We start from the raw sequence: 21121 nt of genomic DNA, 5'->3' as shown, positions 1-21121 counted from the left end.
CAACTGCATTCGATTCCTAGTTTTGGTTTTAATAGATGTTACAAGGGAAAAAATCCTCCCAACCACGGCGTTACTGACTGGCGACTTTTTAAACTAAATAAACTCGATGCTACTTGCCGGCGCTGACACGTTTTCTGGAACACAAACTTTATGATGTCAAACAAGCTCTGCCTTTAGCCCACAATTAATATTTTTTTCTTAATTGTTGCATTGATTTGTCAAAAAGGGCTTGTGTGACGTATACGGGAATTCAATGAAACAGAACCTACCCATTGTAATGGCGCAGCTAGCGGATTTAAGCCGTAATTTGTTGTATCAGAAGCGCAAACCTTTGCAAAAAAGCAAAAACGCCAAATAAAACAATTAGGTGCCAACCATTTCCACAAACCGCCAAATTTTACAAAAATATCCGCCAAACCGCCAGTTGCTATTTTTGGTGCCAACTACTTTCAAAAAACGCCAATTTTGAGGTATTTGGCGGCAAAACCGCCAAATTGGCAACCCTGCATGGTACACGTGATTTGCTTTGGCACACAATAAACGCGGAACAGACAACTACTTCCGGGTGCCCAGGTCACACGCTACGTGATTGGTGGAGCTGCGCGAGCCGCAGCACCCTGTTGACCCTGGCTCCTATTTCGCCCAGCATGTAGCTTTTCAAAGTGCGCATGCGCAGAACCGCAAAACGTCATGAAACGTCACGAAACGTCAGAAAACTGGAGCTGCAGTTCCAGCATTGATATACATTAGTGTTTCCAAAAAAAAAAATTTTTCAATGAAAAAAAAGGTGATTAGGGCGGAAATTATGCTTATTATATATTGCTAAGGAATAAAAAAATAAAAATAATGAAAGTTATTTGTAATATTATGGTAGGTGTATTAAGTAAAAATATCTAGGGGGTGCTGCAGCACCCTAGCACGAGCCGCCCCTGGTTGACCTCATATATCAGGTCAGTAAAATCACCCGTTTATGAGCGTCACTCAAAAAAGGCAGCTTTTAAAAAGAAAAAATGGCTTTCAGCAAGCGAAAGGGAAACCTCGGGCGACTGTAACGTGGGACACATTACATGTACAATTGTACATGTTCCACTGAAGATCAATTTCGCGTTGTAGGAGGAAGTAGGTTGGTTATAAACCGCCATATTGAATGTTGCAGAATGTACAATTGTTTTTTAACGTAAAAGTTCTTTAGTTTTTTAGAGTTTGCTGACAGTGAAGTAATGAGATAGAATCTGAATTGCTCTTTATAGTTAAAGGCTGAGTTTTACAGACTTGGGGTTTACAGGCAAGTTGTCGTTCGTAGCCACTTACATGCTAAATTTCTATTTCAGATCAGTTAACAGTGCTTAAATGCAAGGAATAAACATATTTACTACAATATCATTGTACTGTGCTGAAACAACTAATGAGTTTATTACCAACTCCAAGTCAAGTCGAATTCTGTCGCAGTTATTCGCCATGCCATGTCAACAGCAGCTTACAGGAATATCTTAACACTACATCAGTACTTGAGAACCAGCATTGGCTTTTCGCAAATGGGCAGACTTTCGTACAGGTAACACATATACGATTGTTACTAACAAACGGTCTATTTTGAACGGGTTTGATTATAGATATTTGCCATTGTGAGGGTAGATGTTGACAAAAAAGATATCGAACGTATTTTAGGAACCCTGTCTAACTGTTTAACGTTGCAGTTGGCTAGGGTTAAGTGCTGTATGGACAGGGACACGAATGCAAGTAACACTAGGATAACACGAGATTGCGATTTAGGAAATTGAAAGGAATCCAAAGTAGGGCCCTGTGTAGTGGAGGCGTTTGCAAATTGGTAAAGCAGCATAGGTTGGTCCGTTTACGTTCGATAGCAGTTTATTAATGGGGTTTTAGATTAGTCATATCCGTTGAAGGATGATACTACGGGGGTTATGACACGCACGACTTCAAAATTTTACCTTCCTTTGTCGCCAAAGCTTAACGCTGTATTCAAGCTTGTTTACTGCCTTTCTCAAAAAACGTCACTTACCCTATAGCAGCTATTGTTTTGGGGACCGCAAACGCAGCAAATTAATTTGTTTAGACACACCCCTATACGTTCGTGAGCGATGTACTGATCGTGGGGGAATATTAAGTGGTGTGTTTTTCGTTTCAAACGTTTTGTTATTTTTCACTTATTTCTTTAAAACGACATCCAATTACTGCAAAGTAAAATGGGAAATAATCGCAAATTAAGAAATATCTTATTTTTAAGCAACAAAATGAAAAAAAGATGTACCAATACATAAATCGTCCTGATCTATGGATAATTCCGGTTACGTGTATTGACATGACTTAGCTGACTAATTCAGCACACCATTACTTAGCTGACAAATTCAGCTGTGCAAGTCATCGTCTGTGAAAAAATCACATGCTTTTTTGCACCATTAGTCAACCTTTATCAGTTTTTATCGTACGATGACTTGCTAGTTTAGACATAGGGTGCAACACTGCTGGTATATGCAAAAAATGTTTGGTGAACTATTACATGACGTCATTAGCGTACACTTATTGACAGTATTTTTCGACACTAAGTTTCGCTGTATCTCATGACCAGTGCTTCTTGAGTCAGGGAGACCAAAATGGGGCAGGAACTTGGAGGACTGGTCGGGCGCGCCTGACTCACATACAGACATAAAAACCCTCATCGGGATTCGTCCCCGGGAGTGTCCTGGGTTCGAACCACGTGGAAAAAAATAAAAAAATAAGGGAGAATAAAGTTTTTGCAAGGTTGAACAATTAAAGCGATGAGCAATCAGGGGTAAATAAATCGTCACACACAGCCTGTTTACCTGCATCTTTCTTGGCGCCTAACTCGGGTTGTTAGTTAACCGGGCCCTCTCGACTGGTTCTACCATCGGCGCACTCCTACTCGTTTTTATTCAAAATGCACCAACATCACTATTTTGTAAGCCACAGCCTCTTAATGCTCTGTAATGACGGTGTAGCTGCAGTGCGTTAAGCTCTCACCCACCAGAATTGTGCCATCCACTTTTATGCCCTCCTTAACGTTAGGTCCCCTCGACTGCATGGTTGCATTATATTTGGTGATCAACACGAACTAGTATCATATATCTTTTTAGTGTTACCAAGGTATTGACCATTGAAAAGCTGTGGTTTGTTTTGTATCACTTCTAGATATTCTGCTTTAAAGAAATGTAGGTCATTTCAGGTAGTTGCTTGTTGTGGATAAACTGTATAACAATCAACTACATTGATCTACCATCACACTTTTCAGATGCAACGAACATGTGAAGCAACAGTTTTTGCCTCAACTTTCTTGGAAATCAACAAGGCTGTTCACATCACTATAGCTGTTGTAGCCACTCTTCTTGTCCTAGTTTCCATAGCAACCAACATCCTTATCATTCTCACCGTCAACAATGACCCTGATCTAAACTACATCGGAGGGCTAATAAGAAAACACTTTGCAGTATCGGATATGATATTAGGTTCAGTTGTTGGAACTTTAATAGCCTACATCCAATTTGAGTTGGTCTGTGGGTTTGTTTCTGGGTAAGAATTTTGTGACAGAGTAAAAACAAATTAAAACTAATCACTAAATTTGTTTGAACAAAGTTTAACAAAGTTATGTTGTAAAAAGCTAATGATGCGCCGAAGTTTATTTTTTGGCCTAATATGTCTGTTTTGGGCCAGACTTTTTATATTTGGTGAATTATAACAAAAACAACCAGTTCTGAAAGTTTTATTAGATAAACAAAAAATAAACAAGTTTTGTTTAATACCTACTACTTATGCTATAACGCTTTTGTATTTAAGGTCCCCAAAAAACTTTATTAACAACGTGATTTTGAACAAGGGCTTACTATGCGTCCAAGGATACCTGTTGCGAATTTGTGTAGTGGTCAGTTTTATTCTAATGAATTTCGAAATGTACAACGGATACAAACGAATCAAAATGCCACTAAAGTAAGTCTATTTTTGCGTTTGCTGGTCCTGAAGCCCTGACTCAGGGGTCGGTAACCCCTGGTACGCGTGCCAAGGTTGGCACGCCAGGTGGTTTTTATAGCACACCAACCTAATTGCGTGTTTATATTGAAGTAACAATTTGACCTGTTTCACTGCTTGTTTATAGTTTTTATCATACCATTGTCTTAAAATTTTACATTAACAAAACACTCTGCTTTCTCTTTATTATTGGTATCTGCTGGCACGAACCACTACAACATTTTTGTTTTCAAGGTATGTGGCATGGAAGTACGAAAAACTACCCTTGTTTAAAATATTGTGTTCCCTTGTTTGGCTAATCGTTGCATTGATTTACATCTATCCAATGCTGGATCACTGGGCATATTACACAATGTCACCCTCGTTTGTTTCAACTCTGGGAAGGTTAGTGTATAAGTTGTACTTTGACCAAGCGCAAATCTGACCAGTTTTTCGGTCAACTTGCTAAATAATGTAGCTATATGTTACAGTGCTTTTAAGTTTTGTTAAACGTCGTGCAATACTTGCAGGTGCAAGGCTGAAAACGGGATCGACGGTATCTGGTTGGTTCGATCACTGTTTATTTTAGGTCTTATTATTACCGGTTTAACTACAAGCTGGGTTGCATTGCTTGCATATGAAGCTCGTAAGTTGTGGAAAGGAATGTCAAGGTCGGTCAAAGTCAAATTTATTTGTTGAACAGTTACGTAAACAGCAAGGACACCGAAAAAAACAAACATTGGTAAAGTTGCGAGAAAAAGGAAAGAAATACATGACATAATAAGATCAAACATTGGCCCTTAATCTTTTCATTATCGTTTCACCTGACTACAACCAGATAAATTTAAATTCCCCCCTTTTTACAAATAATGAAATATGGCACGAAACTACAAAAAGCTAATGTGTCAATTACTTTTTTAATTCACAGAGTCACAAAGCAACGACATGCCTCTGCATTTAGGTTAACAGCAATACTTCTTTCAGTCAATACCTTCCCTTGTGTGCTTTTCATATGTGCTGCCATGAGGGAAGGAATCGTCGTCAACCCAGGAATTTCTATTTTTTTAGTTTTGTTATTTCTAATTCGCAGTTCGAGCATGTTCTTTGTCTACTTTTTTATAAATTACTCGTTTAACAAATCGGCTAAATCACTCTTTAGAGAAACTATTCCCCGCAAAATTATGCAGTTCCGATATCGTATAGGCTTGGGGGACGTCTGAAGTTGTGTGCAAAACATTTGTCCTATTTCACTGTGTATTGTTAAATATGATACCTCCGCAAAAAATACTTGGGTATATGCAGTCATTTTATTGCAGTGTTTCGGGCGAGAGTTTAATCTAGTAGCAAAAGTAAGTCACTCATAACACAGGGCAACAAAAAAATATTTTTTTACTGGTGTCAGTAATGTTTTAATTGATTTTGAATAATTTTAGTGCCCTGATTTCAAAAATGCAATCTTTTTATCTGTATCACGTCTAGTTTTCATGTTATGGTACATCCACGTTTGAAAAACAATCTATATGTAGGCTATACACTATAGTGAAACTGGTTTTGAGTATTTTATGTGGAATTACCGTTATTGCAAGAACAAAGTTTCGATTTAATTTTAAATGTAACAGGTAGACACTCCTAACAAACAAAATTCCACACAAAAAACAAAAAAAAGGTTTCAAATTTGTAAGTTGTCAGGTATATCGGATATAGGCCTACCCTACACATGTACTTCTGTAACTTTTGGAAATGACTGGCAGCAATATTGTCCCGTTTAATTTACCAACAGTAATTAGCCAGGATCACATTATTCCTTCTTCCCCGACACGTTTCGTTTCACTGATATCCTGTTGGAACCTTAATTCTCATCATTTATATCCCCTACGTTTTAAGGGAAGTGTAGCTTTATACTCATTTTCGTTCCGAATTTTTCAGACCGCTTAATAACTTAGTTATGTACTATGTCTAGTAATGTTAGTATCTTTCTACTGTTTTTGTCCATTACTGTAATATTCCAATCAACATTAGGTAAGTGGAGCCCATTGCTTGTCCTAAACCCCCAAAGTCACATCTAAGTGTGCAATTAAGATATGAACATTTGATACAGATATTTTTTTTCTTTTTAGTTGTGTTCTATGGGTATTCAACAGTAATGTAGAATAAAACATCTTGGTAATTCATGCAACACCTTATAGATGACCTAGCCACTATTAATTTTAGTTTTACCACCTTGCTTTACTAGTCTGAAATCACTCCATAAAACACGTATAGTTTAAAGTTACCACTAGCCTACACCAACCATTTTTAGACAGAGCATAAGCATAGAACACATGTTTAGGCTATAAAACCGACTGCACTGTAGAAAATTGATGTGTTTAATGTAACAAAACTTTAACAAACATATAAAAGCGTGATTTTAAAGTCATTGAACCAATATGGTCATAAATTTTGGTTTTGTAAATAACTTAAAAAGTTGACCTGATTGAAGAAAACCGTAATGATTTTTGAAATCAGTACCCCAAAATTAATCAATATCAGTTTTAACATTAAAGACACCAAAAATTGTGTTGGCCAGTGATATAATTCACAAGACGAAATAGATTGTACGCAATGTTTTGCTTTGAGTTTACATAAAGTGAGCCCATGCTGAGATCATAATATAAGTCATTTCGAAACATATCGCGCGGGCCACTCAGAACCTTCCTGCGGGCCACATGTGCGTTGTTTTGAAGAAGAAAAGTCACAAAATATCATACAGACCGCACTTTTTACGGTTCGGTTCCGGTTAAGGTACAACGCCAAACAAAATATATGGTTCAACTCCTGTTCGGGTTTTAAGAAAATCGTAGTTGCCGGTGTGAGATTGGTTCGGGTTTATTGACATAAACCGCTCAAATCATTTGGCGAGTTCGGGTTTAGTCCCGATTCGACTCCCTGGACAGGATCGGTGGTAGTCCAGACAGGCTTACGTATTTTTTTATATCATCGATTAATCAGATCTGATTTAGGCCTACCAATATTACATTTGTGATCGACGGGTCGAGCAACCCTGACTGATTTATATTATTTTATGTTGCTTGGGTTTGTTGCTCCTCCCACTTAGAAAACGAATGCTCTATTATGTCACTATATTGATAGTTAAATTAATACAAGTACCACAACACCGTGTAGGCAAACGAACCTTAAAAACATCAAAACACTTAATTCTATAGTTGATGAAGCGCGTCATGCAGTGTGTTGTCACAACAAATACTTTGTGCATAAAAAAGCAAACCAGCAGTCTTATATATACTAGTGATTATGAAAAAACATGAAAATTTTTGAAAAAGGATCGCAAATTTCATTTGCTTACTATAGCTAAAAAACGTCGCAAAATGAAAAAGATTGAAAAACATTGCATTACAGGAAGGCAAACTTTGCAGCAAAACATTAGTACAGTGTTTCAAGCGAGACTTTAATCTAGTAGCCAAAGTAAGTTACAAATGGCGAAATTCATAGTTTATTTGATACAAGTACCACAACACCGTTTGGGCAAACGAACTTAAAAAAAATCAAAACACATAATTTTACTAGATGAAGCGCGCCAGTGTGTTGTCACCAAATACTATGTGTATAAGAATACGACCGTTGGACTTAGACCCATTTTCTTTGACCAATTGAGAGTATGAAACAGACATTGCAATGTTTAAAAAGGGGTCGTAAGGTACATTTGAATGCTAAAATGGGTCGCGGCATAAAAAACGTTTAATGCCACTGCACTACAGTAAGGCCAACCGTTTAACTTGGCAGCAAAGCAGTCACGTCAGTGCAGTGATTCAGGCGGGAGTTTAAACTATAGTAGCCAAAGTAAGTCACTTATAATTCACAAGACGAAATACATTGTGCGCAATGTTTTTGTTTCGAGTGGCAAGACTTTTTTTGAAGTTATATCAGCAGCCTATGTTTGTTACAACGTGTTTTAATTGGTAATGGTCGCCTAGTTTCTGGTCATAGCCTAAACTAAAGTCAGCCTATCCCCATACGGTGTTAGTGGCACAAAAATGCCTATGTTTGCACGTACAACATACTTTCGTTAGTTGATGGTTAAATACCGCAGACCAACTAAACTTGTTTGTGGTATAAATCTACAGCGCATAAACTGCCTTAAAATGTCACCAGGAATTGACTTTGACATGAACATCGCTGTAATGACTCATGGTTTCGCAACGTTTTTGAATTAGAGCTGAACTAGATGTGATACGTAATAAAAATTTGACAAATATCTTCAGCAAATATGGTTCAATCTTTCCATTAGTTGATCTGTATGTCAAGTGTGGAGATCAAGTTTTTTGTTTGTGTAGTAGGAGGGCGCATATTTCACAGAGGGGGCTCATTCCACGACCACAACCATATTTTTTACGATGACTGGGCGTAACCAGTAGTCTTTAAGCATAAAGCGAGAAATCTAAGCAGTTTCGCTTTCACGCCGCCGAGCGCGTAATCAGAAAGCAGTTGTGCCTTGTTACAGAAGTGTTTTGAGATTAGACTCATTACAGCGATAAAATAAGAACTCACGTGCGATCTATTTGCATTAGGTAATTGTTATCTGTTGCAATTTACCTAATGCAAATAGATCGCACGTGAGTTCTTATTTTATCGCTGTAATGAGTCTAATCTCAAAACACTTCTGTAACAAGGCACAACTGCTTTCTGATTACTATAGGATGTATTTACAAGATATTAATTCGATGTTAGTTCTGACACACGTTAGATATGAATAGTATACGAGAGGAATACGACACAACAAGAACTGCCTTTGAGCAGCAAGGCCACATATTATATACACCAGAAAAGCCTTTGCAAGTCTCACAAAAATGTCAGTATAGCTTGGAAAATCGTGCGATCTTAACAAAGAGATTACTTAGAGAAATGACGATCTACTCAATTACAAGAGTTAGGAGCGATGCACAAGGGGGGCGAGGCGACGCCCAGCAACCGGAAATTCAGCGAAGCGTAATAGTAACAGAGCGTAACAACGGCGGACCCACATCAAATAAGGCCTTGTCCAGCGAACATCGCGTGCAAGCAAGCGAGCGGGTTTTATGAGGAAGCATGTTTGTTATAATCCGCCATATTAAATGTTGCAGAATGTACAATTGTTTTCTTGGGTTAATGTTATTCAGTTTTTTAGAGTGTGCTGAAACGAAAGGGAAGAGGTAGAATCTGAATTGCTATTCTAGTTAAAGGCTGAGTTTTACAGACTTGGCTGCCAATAATTTGTACAGATAATATCAGATATTTATTTTGTGCGTTTTCAAGGCACAAAACGTCATCTGTCTTTATGTGATAATGGCTGTGTTATTTGTTTCACGTAATGAAAACCACTTTGTAAAACTAAAAAGATTTCGTTCGTTTCCACTTTTAAATTCCCGTTTCAGATGAGTTAACAGTGCTTTAAGGCAAAGGAATAAACATATTTACTACAATATCATTGTACTGTGCTGAAACAACTAATGAGTTTATTACCAGCTCCAAGTCAAGTCGAATTCTGCCGCAGTTATTCGCCATGCCATGCCAACAGCAGCTTACAGGAATATCTCAACACTACATCAGTACTAGAGAACCAGCATTGGCTTTTCGCAAATGGACAGACTTTCGTACAGGTAACACACACGATTGTTACTAACAAACGATCTATTTTCAACGGGTTTGATTATGGATATTTGCCATTGTGAGGGTAGATATTTGCAAGAAAGATATGAAACGTATTTTAGGAACCCTGTCTAACTGTTTAACAAAGCAGTTGGCTAGGGTTAAGTGCTGTATGGACACGAATGCAAGTAACACTAGCAGTGGTTCTTAACCTTTTTTCCTTGCTGCACCCCTTTCAAATCACCAACCAATTTTCGCACCCCCTTTCAAATCACCAACCAATTTTCGCTCCCCCTCCTGTAATTGCTTAAATAGAATAGACCTTACCAACCTTAATGATTCAGCACCCCTTGCACCCCTAGGAACAGTTCTCGCACCCCTTGGGGGTGCGTGCACCCCTGGTTAAGAACCCCTGCACTAGGATAACACGAGATTGCGATTTAGGAAACTGAAAGGATTCTGAAGCTGGGCATTGTGTAGTGTAGGCGTTTGCAAATTGGTAAGCAGCATAGCTAAGGGTCGGTCGGTTTATGTTTGATGGTAGTTTATTAAGGGCTCCTCCAAAATACGCAATCTATACGCAATCTACTTGTAAAACGCAGCAACTTTTAAAAATGTTGACGGTTTGGGCTTTTAGGGTCTGGGTGAGGGTTTATAATAAAAATAACACTATACAGTCAAACTTCGATACTATGCCACCCTTTGGGACCGAGAGAAAGTGGCATAGTATCGAGGGTGGCATAATACCGAGGGTCGGTTGTAAAAATAGCCTTGTGACGTGACAATGTACTGTAGTGCCACGTTGTGTTGTACGATTGTAATTTATTACAGTATATAGTATAAGGTACAGTATAATTTATTACAAAAAACAGATAGATTCTGCATAGAACAAACAAGATCTGTTAGTTTTGTCGTGACACAAGCACGGAACGGCGTTTACATAACTCGCTGCAAAGCCGTGAAACCTCTTAACATGACCACGTTTGTTTACTCAACGATTTGTTTTTCATTTTTTCTCTGTTTTATCATGAGCTCAAACCGAAAATTGTCAGAAGGCCCAACTTTTAATCCGCAACCAGACCGTTAATACAGTAATGCTGTCCTCTCATGTGTCATAGTATCAAGGGTAAGGGATGGCATAGTAAATATATTTTCTATTGAATTTAGTTGGTGACGATCAAAAGTGGTATAGTAGCGAGGGTGGCATAATATCAAGGTGGCATAGTATCGAAGTTTGACTGTAATTTAGTTTAAGATGCCCAGTTTAGACTTAATTTTCACATGTGTGTTGAGAGCGGTAGGCTACTAAATACCGTATCGTTCCGCATGTTAACACTTGCAAGAAAATTAGGCCTCAAAGGTATCTGAGATTAAATTATATAGTTCTTTTTGTTATAAACCCTCACCCAGACCCTGATAGCCCTAACTGTCAACATCTTACTAAGTTGGTTAGTAGATTGCGTAGATTGCGTATTTTAGAGTAGCCCGTTTATTAATGGGGTTTTAGATTAGTCATATCCGTTGAAGGCTGATAATACGGGTCTACTACATGCACGACTTTGAAATTTTACTTTCCTTTGTCACCAAAGCTTTAAGCTGTACTCGTTGTATAGCCGTCCTCGTTTATAAGCCGTCCTCGATTGTAAGCCGCATGTTGAGGTGTTAAAAAAATATTGTAAGCCGCACGCTGGAATTGTAGATACGATTGTTTCCTAATACATCTTTCTGTTGTTATATGGTATGACTATTTGCCCATATCTGTTAGTTACGTTGATAACTGTACCCAACAGAACGTATATCGACGTATAATCTGTACACGCATACATGTTTTGAACCACAAATAATTTAAATGTTGGAGTGTAGAAACAATTTCGGTATAAAATTAAAATATAAGCCGCCCTCGAGTGTAAGCCGCCCTCGATTATAAGCCGCACAAACGGCAGCTAAAAAACAATATAAGCCGCGGCTTCGAGTAAATGGGGTATTCAAGCTTGTTTATTGCGTTTCTCAAAAAGGTGACGTCACTTACCCTATAGCAGCGATTGTTTTAGGGGCAGCAAACACAGCAAATTAGTTTCGTGAGCGATGTACCGATCGTGGGGGAATAAATTAAGTGGTGTGTTTTCGTTTTAAACGTTTTGCTATTTTTCACTTATTACTTTAAAACGACGCACAACTACTGCAATAATGGGAAATATTCGCAAATTAGGAAATGTCTTATTTTTAAGCAACAAAGTAAAAAAAATTGTACTTATACATAAATCGTCCTGATCCACGGATGATTCCCGTTATGCAGATTGACATGACTTAGCTGACAATTTCAGAACACCACTACACAATGTCTGTGAAAAAAATCACATGCCTTTTTTGCACCATTAGTCAACCTTTATCATTTTTTTTTCGTACGATGACTTGCTAGTTTAAACATAGGGTGCAACACTGCTGGTATATGCAAAAAATGTTACGTCAGCTGTTACATGACGTCATTAGCGTACACTTATGGATGGTATTTTTCGACATAAGTTTCGCTGTATCTCATGACCAGTGCTTCTTGAGTCAGGGAGACCAAAATGGGGCAGGAACTTGGAGGACTGGTCGGGCGCGCCTGACTCACATACAGACATAAAAACCCCGATCGGGATTCGTCCCCGGGAGTGTCCTGGGTTCGAAAAAAATAAGGGAGAATAAGATTTTGCATGGTTAAACAATTAAAGCGATGAACAATCAGGGGTAAATAAACTGCCACACACAGCCTGTTTACCTGCGTCTTTATTGGCGCCTAACACGGGTTGTTAGTTAACAGGGCCCCCTGGTTCTACCATCGTTCCACCCCTAGTCGTTTTCATGCACCAACATCACTATTTTGTAAGCCCCTGTCACTTAATTGTGCCATCCAATTTTATGCCCTCCTTAACGTTAGGTCCCCTCGACTGCATGGTTGCATTATATTTGGTAATAAACACGAAATAGTATCATATATCTTTTTAGTGTTACCAAGGTATATACCATTGAAAAGCTGTGGTTTGTTTTATATCACTTCTAGATATTCTGCTTTAAAAAATGTAGGTCATTTCAGGTATAGTTGGTTGTTGTGGATGGTATAAACTGCATAACAAACAACTATATTGATCTAACATCACACTTTTCAGATGCAACGAACATGTGAGGCAAAAATTTTTGCCTCAATTTTCATGGATATCAACCAGGCTGTTCACATCACTATAGCTGGTGTGGCCACTCTTCTTGTCCTGGTTTCCATAGCGACCAACATCCTTATCATTCTCACCGTCAACAATGACCCTGATCTAAACTACATCGGAGGGCTAATAAGGAAACACTTTGCAGTATCGGATATGATATTAGGTTCAGTTGTTGGAACTTTAATAGCCTACATCCAATTTGAGTTGGTCTGTGGGTTCGTTTCTGGGTAAGAATTTTGTGACAGATTAAAAACAAATTGAAACTCGTTACTAAGTTTGTTTGAACAAAGTTTAACAAAGTTAGGCTGTTAAAAAAAGTGATGCACCAAAGTTATTTTTGGGCCGAATATGTAGATTTTCGGTCAAACTTTTTATATATAGTGAATTATTCTAACTAAAATAAAGTTATAAAAGTTTTATTAGATAAACAATAAAATAAACAAGTTTTATTTGATACCTAGTTATGCTGTAACGCTTTTGTATTTTCAAGGTCTCCAGAAAACTTTATTAACAACGTGATTTTGAACAAGGGCTTACTGTGCGTCCAAGGATACCTGTTGCGAATTTGTGTGGTGGTCAGTTTTATTCTAATGAATTTCGAAATGTACAACGGATACAAACGAATCAAAATGCCACTAAAGTAGGTCTATTTTTATGTTTAGTGACCCAGAAGCGCTGGCTATTAAAAACGTGTCATGAGTTTTTCTTCCGAACTCGTCCGGAAGTATTGTATTGTGCAACCAGCGTTTACGCGCATTTGTTTATTTTTATTTTATGTTTCTTCTCATCACATTTATACAGTCGATACCACCACTTACACAATAATCGATTAATTGATTTGTTCGACATTTGTGAATGTTATTTTACTACGCACCATTCATTTTTTTAGAAACATGCTCTATCCAAACCTAAAATCAATATTTTCGCTTTCAAGGTATATGGCATGGAAGTACGAAAAACTACCCTTGTTTAAAATATTGTGTCCCCTCGTTTGGCTAATCGTTGCATTGATTTACATCTATCCAATGCTGGATCACTGGGCATATTACACAATGTCACCCTCGTTTGTTTCAACGCTGGGAAGGTTAGTGTACAAGTTGTACTTTGACCAAGCGCAAATCTAACCAGTTTTGTGGTCACGTGCTAATAATAAGTTGACATAGCGTTATGTAGCAGTAACAACTTGTGCTATATGCAGTGGTGAGATTCAAATTTTTGGTCAGCTAATTCTCTCACAGAAGTCATATTTTTCAGCCGGTTCTTTTACAAAAAGTCCATTGACAGTAACCAGTAATGCTGACCGGTTCGCTGATCTCGTAAAATTTTCTGAGACGGTTTTACAGAACCGGCTGAATCCCACCACTGGTTATATGTCAAAGTGTTTGTAAGTTTTGTTAGACGGTGTGAAACACATTTGCCGTGTAGGTGCACGGCGGAAAACGGGATCGACGGTATCTGGTTGGTTCGATCACTTCTGATTCTAGGTCTTATTATTGCTGGTTTAACTGTAACCTGGGTCGCATTGTTCGTATACGAAGCTTGTAAGAAGTGGAAAGGAATGTCAAGGTCAGTCAAAGTCAAATTGATTTGCGTAGTCATTTATCATCACATTTCCATTGTTAAACAGTTACGTAAACAGAAAGGACACCGAAAATAACATAGGTAAAAGTTGCGAGAAAAAGGGAGAAACATACGATATCCTAAAACATTGGTCCTTAATCTTTACATTATCGTTTCATCTGATAACAACCAGATGTATTTGAATCCCCCTTTTTTTTTAAAAAAATAACGGACTATGACGTCACAGAAAGATGACGCCACGAAACTACAAAAATATAATCTGTCAATTACTTTTTTGTAATTCACAGAGTCACAAAGAAACGACAGGCATGGGCATTTAGGTTAACAACAATACTTCTTTTTGTCTATATCTTCCCTTGTGTGTTTTTCATATGCGCTGCCATGAAGGAAGGAAACGTCGTTAACCCAGGAATCTCTGTTTTTTTGGTTTTGTTTTTTCTAATTCGCAGTTCGAGCATGTTCTTTGTCTATTTTTTCAACAATTACTCGTTTAACAAATCGGCTAAATCACTCGTCACAGAAACGATTCCGCGCAAAATTATGCAGTTTCGATATCGTATTGGCTTGGGAGACGTCTGAAGTTGTGTGCAAAAAATTTGTCTTATTTCACTGTGTATTGCTTATTATGATACCCCTGCAAGAAATACTTGGGTTTGCCTAAAATGGTGTAACTGAGGGTCGAATATTAGACATCGTGGAATGATTTAATTTTAAACTTTTCCTTACCTATATGTTCCGAATTAAAATGAATGCAGTATTTTTTACGATTCCAGGTTATGGTAATATTTTGTCTTTACTTTAGTAAACTTGTTTTTCTTTTTGTTATTATGCTATAAATTAGGCACAAAAATGTCGCCCAAGTTTACCAAATAATTTTGTTTTGGAGCAAATAAGTTCCTTTTTGTTTTTGGAAATTAGCCTACACTGTTTTTTTTATCTCACAAATGTTTTATGTTTTGTATATTTAATGGGAAAAATAAAAGACGAAGCCGTTTCCTTTTTTATTCTTAAACCATCTAGTTCACGATCGTTAACGTAAGTTTTACAAGTAATTTAATTACCATGACTCTATCAGTTAAGTGACAAGCCACACAAGTTTTATCTGATAGCGGGGGTAACAATGCAACTTCGTTACTAACGCGACCGACGTAGGCTACCTCGGCGTCGGCTAATTTAACGTTAAGCTTTGCCGGCCGCATATCTTTCAACACTTCACTGCGTGGCTTTAACACTAAAAAATTCACTGTTAAGTGTTTCTGTTTGGTTAAAGTGTTTCATAAGGTTTGCTGCGTTTATTTTCATTTCGAATTTTACACATAGGCTACGCACTTATTTTCAACCAACACAGCAAACTATTATGTAATATAGCCTAGTCTTGAGCTTCTGGGTAGATATAGCATATATCGTTGAGCGTTCGTTGACCAAGCATTGCAATCACATCACCAACTGTCAATCAATCTTTATGCCATGCTTTGTTTTTTTGTATTACTTGTTTAGTATTTTTTGTTTTGCTTACTTATTTGTGTATTTTAATTTGTTGGTGTTTTGAATTGATGATGTAGCCTAATTATATATTCCTTACACTATCTTATTCAACGTCATTCAACGTGAATGTCACCATTAAACAAATAACTAATAACACAATAACTCCAAAGTTAAATGTAAGCTTTATTTCATGAGTGTTTTTTTCCGGCGCTGGAAACTATCGGGCATGGTTTCTTTCGGTTTCTTTTCTTGTTGAACCCCACCCTCTTTCCCTAACACGGTTGGTTAGGTTAGTTTTCAATTTCGTTACAAAGCCTAAATATTTAGATTCAAAGACGTATGGGAAAGAGGAAAGTACACATTTACAATGGAGCCGTATTTTACTGAGACACAAGTATTTGTAAAAGCAGAACAATTTTCCCGCCGGTAATTGATTGTTTTCACATTGGTTTATACAGTTAGTGAACCGATGTGACAAACGAAATTGACAAGAAAACTGCACAAATAAACAGAAATGTTTGGAAAATCAGACAATTGTTAATACGTGAGTACTGAGTTGTGTGAGTGCATATTCTGTGGTAAATTAGTAACACAAATAGAACAATTTTAGAGTTACGAAAATAAACAGCTGGGCTTTACAAATAGGTTTTTAAGATGTGTTTAATTAACGTCAACTTGACCTGTGTGAATGCTGGGACCCAATGTATTGAAACAGCGGAAGGAAATGTAAAATCGGTCGTCTGCAGTTTGTTGGACAATGGAACCATTCCAAATCTAGTAGAAGACTCTATTTATTTTACCAAACATGGAAAACTTGTACAAAATGAGGACCAAGTTTCGGATGGAGAAACTTTATGTCTTCATCTGCGCCTCCGTGGAGGCAAAGGAGGATTTGGATCTATGCTGAGAGCAATGGGATCCCAGATTGAAAAGACCACCAACAAGTAAAACAAGAATATTGGGTGCTTTTGCATTATGCTCAAGTTTAGTTCTGTAATTTCAATTCACACTTAAGTATAGGACCATATTTTCAAACCCTTTTATCATAAAAATATATAAAGAGCACCTTATAGAGATCTTCTGGCAGTTTTATTTTTGTATATTCATTCTGTAATGGGCGCCTTCATCAGGGTAAATAACACTGGGTGTGCATTCGTAAAAACATCGGTAAAAGAAATGTAGTTGCCAGAAGGTATCTGTAATGTTGATATTATGCCTGGCAGCAACAGCTTATAAAAACACATTGGTATTGGTCGGCTATAGTTTTTGTATGCTTTTAGTATGTTGCATCAAATACATTTACCAACCTTATCATTTTGGTGAAAGGGAAGCATGCAGAGATTTGAATGGAAGGCGAATGAGAGATGTAAACAATGAAAAGAAAATGATTGAATGGGCAAAAAAGAAAGCAGAGCAGGAAGAAGACAAAGATTCAAAAAAGTGTGTAGGACCTAAAAACCTCATTGAGATGGTCAAGTTTGTTATTTGTGTAACATTTTGGAATATATTTCCAGAATTGAAAAGTTGGAACGCAAATTGGAAATACCGAAGCACTATTTTAATGACCCAGCATATGAAAAATCCCTGGAAACAACTCAAGACAATGTTGAAGATGCCTTAAAAGCTGGAATTGCTGCCCATAAACGGAAGTCTGCTAATCAACCGAAAAGGTAGATGATTTTATTTATCTTTAGTGCATCAGGTTTTGGATTTGACGTTTAGTTAATGACTTGTACATATGTGGTACATATAAATTCGTTTAATGATCTTTTTGACACCTTGGCTCTTTCACTGATTGTTCACTAAAGAATTATGATTTATTTCTTTAGTGAGAAGGATAAAGTGGACCCTGTGACAAAAAAATCCAAGTTATGGTTGGGAATGGATGATGTTGATTCAGATGCTGATTCCTCAGATGATGAAGATGACATTCTTCCAATGATCACAAAACGAACTGTTCCTACAGCCTCTGGGGGTTCCTCAAGCAAAGATGATACACAATCTGACAATATACCAACAAATGAACCCACTTCTCAAAGCAAGACTGATACACCAAATGTTGATTCAAATGAAAAAAGAAATAATGTGAATGAATCCCCAGCAGTCAGTAGTCATACAACTTAGGAGAGTGGATAATGTTACTAATGACCAGCGCAAATGTTTTTGATATAGTGGGAAATGAAAATAAGCTGAAAACTTCCATCACACTAAGGCTGTTTTGTATGTTATTGCCTATCAAAAACATGTATGGATTAAATACCATGTTTAGCCTTGTTATATCTTCATAGTGAATGATATACTGCCAAAAATGTTTTAAAACAGTAGTAATAATGATAAGTTTCTTGAAAAAACTGTATCTCCACAATGCCAACTTCAGCGCTCACAAATCCAAAAAACAATGCTTTTTATTTTTCTTCCTTTATCATGTTGTTTGTATTTTATGCACCTTGAAATACACCTTGTAAAAATGACTATAACTGCATCAGATTCAAGACTACACATCGTTCAGATCCACATAATAATATATTTCTTCCAAAATTGATATTGAATTGATTCAATTCAATCACAAACAAAAAGATTCAAGTCTACAACAGAAACACTTACCAGTTAAACTTGTGTATACACATGGAAAAACAGTAGCAACAACAACAGAAATAAAGTAAACCAAGAGCAATAATAACAAAGAAGCACCTTCATACAGCCAACAGTGTCTGTTGAGATTATGCCAGTACTAAGATGAAAACAGTTAACAGTGCTTTCAGGACCTAAATAGAAGAGTGGAATAGAACCCACAACCGAATGAGAGATGTAAACAATGAAAAGAAAATGATTGAATGGCCAAAAAAGAAAGCAGAGCAAAGATGTAAAAAAGTGTGTAGGACCTAAAAACCTCATTGAGATGGTCAAGTTTGTTATTTGTGTAACATTTTGGAATATTATTCCAGAATTGAAAAGTTGGAAATACCGAAGCACTTTTTTAATGACCCAGCATATGAAAAATCTTTGGAAACAACTCAAGACAACGTTGAAGATGCCTTAAAAGCTGGAATAGCTGCTCATAAGCGAAAGTCTGCTAATCAACCGAAAAGGTTTGAGTAAGATGGTTTTGTTGATATTATAATGCAACAAGTTTGAATTAATATTTAGGTAATGATTTGTACATGAGCTCATTAACCTTGACTGTTGACAGCAAATTTTCTTACAGGTTTTGAACTTGAAAATATTTTTCCCCTGATTGTTCATCCACTTCTCAAAGCAAAACTGATCCACGAAGTGTTGATGCAAATGAGCAAGGCAATAATGTGGGTGAATCCTCCTCAGCAGTCAGTATTACAGCACGTTAGGATAGTGTGAATTATGTTACTTATGACTAGCGCAAATGTTTTTGATGCAGTGAGAAATGAAAATGGGATGACTTAAGCTGAATCACATTAAGGCTGTTTTGTATGTTATTGCCCATCAATAACGTATATGGATGAAATGCCATTTTTATATTTGGTATATCTTCATAGTGAATGATATACTGCACAAAGTGTATTTAAGTAGTACAGACTAATCCGGTTAATCGCATCATCGTTTTGCCAAGGGTATTTGATGCGATTAACCGGATTATGCGATAATCCGGTTGCTATGTAAACAGTACACGCCGTTAACAAAAGTGCTCATTTTCACTTCCCCAGCTGAAACAAAGTTGCAGTGACGCTCAACTATGGCAACGGAGCAGTATTTTATCTCTTTTGTAGCCGAGAATTGAAAAAATTGCTGCTCTCAGTGCAATACATGACGTCATGTTTCCTGTCGTGGCTATGGTGCAATCGCCTAAAGGTGTTAAAGAAACAGTAGAAACGCACACACACACTCTTAATTGGCGCACACGCCACAGTTCGCTTGATTTGTGCTTTCTCTTGCAGTCAGGTTTATTTGAAAAGATATGTTACATCGCATCGTAGCTAAGCGGCCCAACATTTAAATTTGGGAACTTCCCTATGAAGACGGTTTATGACGTTTTAGTCTTGTTTTGGGTAGTTTTCTATATAATACACACGTAAAATGGCCTGTTGTTTCAAACCTATTTCGTTTTCTAGTTTAAACCAACGCGTTAAGCGACAAAGTGCTAGTAAGCAAGCCCAAACCCGCAAGTACACGACCGAAACCTAGTCAAACTTGCAACTTTGGCACATTCTACAGCGCAAGGGCACTAAGGCGAGCTGCATCAGTTTCTGTTATAACCCGTTTTCCAATTGACAAAAAGAATATTTGATTTCAGCAAAACTTTAACGACTCAGATTGTGGCGCTACTTTCTAGCTTACTTAGCAAAACTGCAGCTGCAAGATTAGCGTGACTGTCACGTGATTAACGTGTGATCGTTGCTTCAAAAATTTAAAGCAGCAACAAATACTACAGGAATAAATGCCTTTCTTAATCGGCGTTTTACCTGATAACTTGCGCAAGGTCACGAAAAGAAGACAAAATATGGCAATCATTGGCACGTTACCAACTACGTGAATCTAAACAACATGGTGTGATTACTTGCGGTCTAACATTTTTTACAACCATTACGTGTTTGGCGGGTCATGAACAATATAACAGAAAACATTTTTAAACATTTGTTTTACATTTAACCTTGTTAAAATTTCAATACAGTTTAAAACTTCGAATTTGGTGCAGTTCGCACTTAGTAAGAAATTACAATCAGCGTCTTTGCCGGAACACCAGTTTCGTAATTTTAACACGTTGAACTCTTTATTCAAACGCTTGATTTAAACTATTGGCGATTAGATAAGCCAATAAAAAAGAATCAATGTGCACGGCTGTGAGATAACGACTCCTTGTTATCGCGCAGCGGTACACTGAACGCCGATTTAATCTTCTTATAACTTTTCCAAAATATTTTATAGTCGAGACGTGTCATTTTCACGCTAAACGCGTTATTTGGTGTGGAATGCAAAAATGCATCTGTGTCTTTTTCGCGTACATTACCTCCGGAGGATTTTACTATCATATCGTCGTTTTTTATTCCAAATACTCGGGCTGTTCGACTTTGCATAGAGATCATCAATCCGGTTAATCGCATATTTCGTGGAAAATCGATGCGAATATCCGGTTTATGCGATAAACCGGTATGCGATTAACCGGACGATTTTCTTAACAAACGATGGGCGACGGTTTGGGATTTTTAATTGTGATGCAATTAAACGGATTATGCGATTAACCGGTATGCGATTAACCGGATTCGTCTGTAGTAATAATG

At 37.3% G+C, this 21121-nt stretch overlaps 3 protein-coding genes across 3 annotated transcripts; all 3 read left to right on the top strand.

Moving 5' to 3' along the window:
- The first annotated feature begins 2 nt into the window (after window positions 1–2).
- On the top strand, window positions 3–6049 carry LOC145204373 (uncharacterized). Its single transcript, XM_080076888.1, has 6 exons — window positions 3–1555; window positions 3272–3549; window positions 3814–3963; window positions 4237–4386; window positions 4512–4652; window positions 4910–6049. The coding sequence occupies exons 1-6, from the start codon at window positions 1406–1408 to the stop codon at window positions 5199–5201; spliced, it is 1161 nt and encodes a 386-aa protein (XP_079933014.1). The 5' UTR covers window positions 3–1405; the 3' UTR covers window positions 5202–6049.
- A 3319-nt stretch (window positions 6050–9368) lies between these two features.
- Window positions 9369–15378, top strand: LOC145204910 (uncharacterized). Its single transcript, XM_080077523.1, has 6 exons — window positions 9369–9614; window positions 12753–13030; window positions 13294–13443; window positions 13738–13887; window positions 14229–14369; window positions 14672–15378. Exons 1-6 carry the CDS (start codon window positions 9465–9467, stop codon window positions 14961–14963), a joined length of 1161 nt encoding a protein of 386 aa, XP_079933649.1. The 5' UTR covers window positions 9369–9464; the 3' UTR covers window positions 14964–15378.
- A 1111-nt stretch (window positions 15379–16489) lies between these two features.
- Window positions 16490–18340, top strand: LOC145205277 (splicing regulator SDE2-like). The gene is made up of 4 exons (XM_080077965.1): window positions 16490–16813; window positions 17196–17309; window positions 17384–17539; window positions 17699–18340. The coding sequence occupies exons 1-4, from the start codon at window positions 16524–16526 to the stop codon at window positions 17991–17993; spliced, it is 855 nt and encodes a 284-aa protein (XP_079934091.1). The 5' UTR covers window positions 16490–16523; the 3' UTR covers window positions 17994–18340.
- Window positions 18341–21121: the final 2781 nt, after the last annotated feature.

Source organism: Phallusia mammillata, chromosome 8 (genome assembly GCF_965637545.1).
Source record: "Phallusia mammillata chromosome 8, kaPhaMamm4.hap1.1, whole genome shotgun sequence".
Classification (NCBI taxonomy): domain Eukaryota; kingdom Metazoa; phylum Chordata; class Ascidiacea; order Phlebobranchia; family Ascidiidae; genus Phallusia; species Phallusia mammillata.
This window is presented reverse-complemented; position numbering and strand designations above follow the sequence as displayed.

Coding starts and splice junctions, on each gene's coding strand:
- LOC145204373 (XM_080076888.1), top strand. CDS start 1,406: ATGAGTTTATTACCAACTCCAAGTCAAGTCGAATTCTGTCGCAGTTAT. Junction 1,556..3,271: donor ATGGGCAGACTTTCGTACAG/GTAACACATATA, acceptor CACACTTTTCAG/ATGCAACGAACATGTGAAGC. Junction 3,550..3,813: donor GTCTGTGGGTTTGTTTCTGG/GTAAGAATTTTG, acceptor TTTGTATTTAAG/GTCCCCAAAAAACTTTATTA.
- LOC145205277 (XM_080077965.1), top strand. CDS start 16,524: ATGTGTTTAATTAACGTCAACTTGACCTGTGTGAATGCTGGGACCCAA. Junction 17,310..17,383: donor GAAGACAAAGATTCAAAAAA/GTGTGTAGGACC, acceptor ATATATTTCCAG/AATTGAAAAGTTGGAACGCA. Junction 17,540..17,698: donor TCTGCTAATCAACCGAAAAG/GTAGATGATTTT, acceptor TTATTTCTTTAG/TGAGAAGGATAAAGTGGACC.
- LOC145204910 (XM_080077523.1), top strand. CDS start 9,465: ATGAGTTTATTACCAGCTCCAAGTCAAGTCGAATTCTGCCGCAGTTAT. Junction 13,444..13,737: donor CGAATCAAAATGCCACTAAA/GTAGGTCTATTT, acceptor TTCGCTTTCAAG/GTATATGGCATGGAAGTACG. Junction 13,888..14,228: donor TTTGTTTCAACGCTGGGAAG/GTTAGTGTACAA, acceptor TTTGCCGTGTAG/GTGCACGGCGGAAAACGGGA.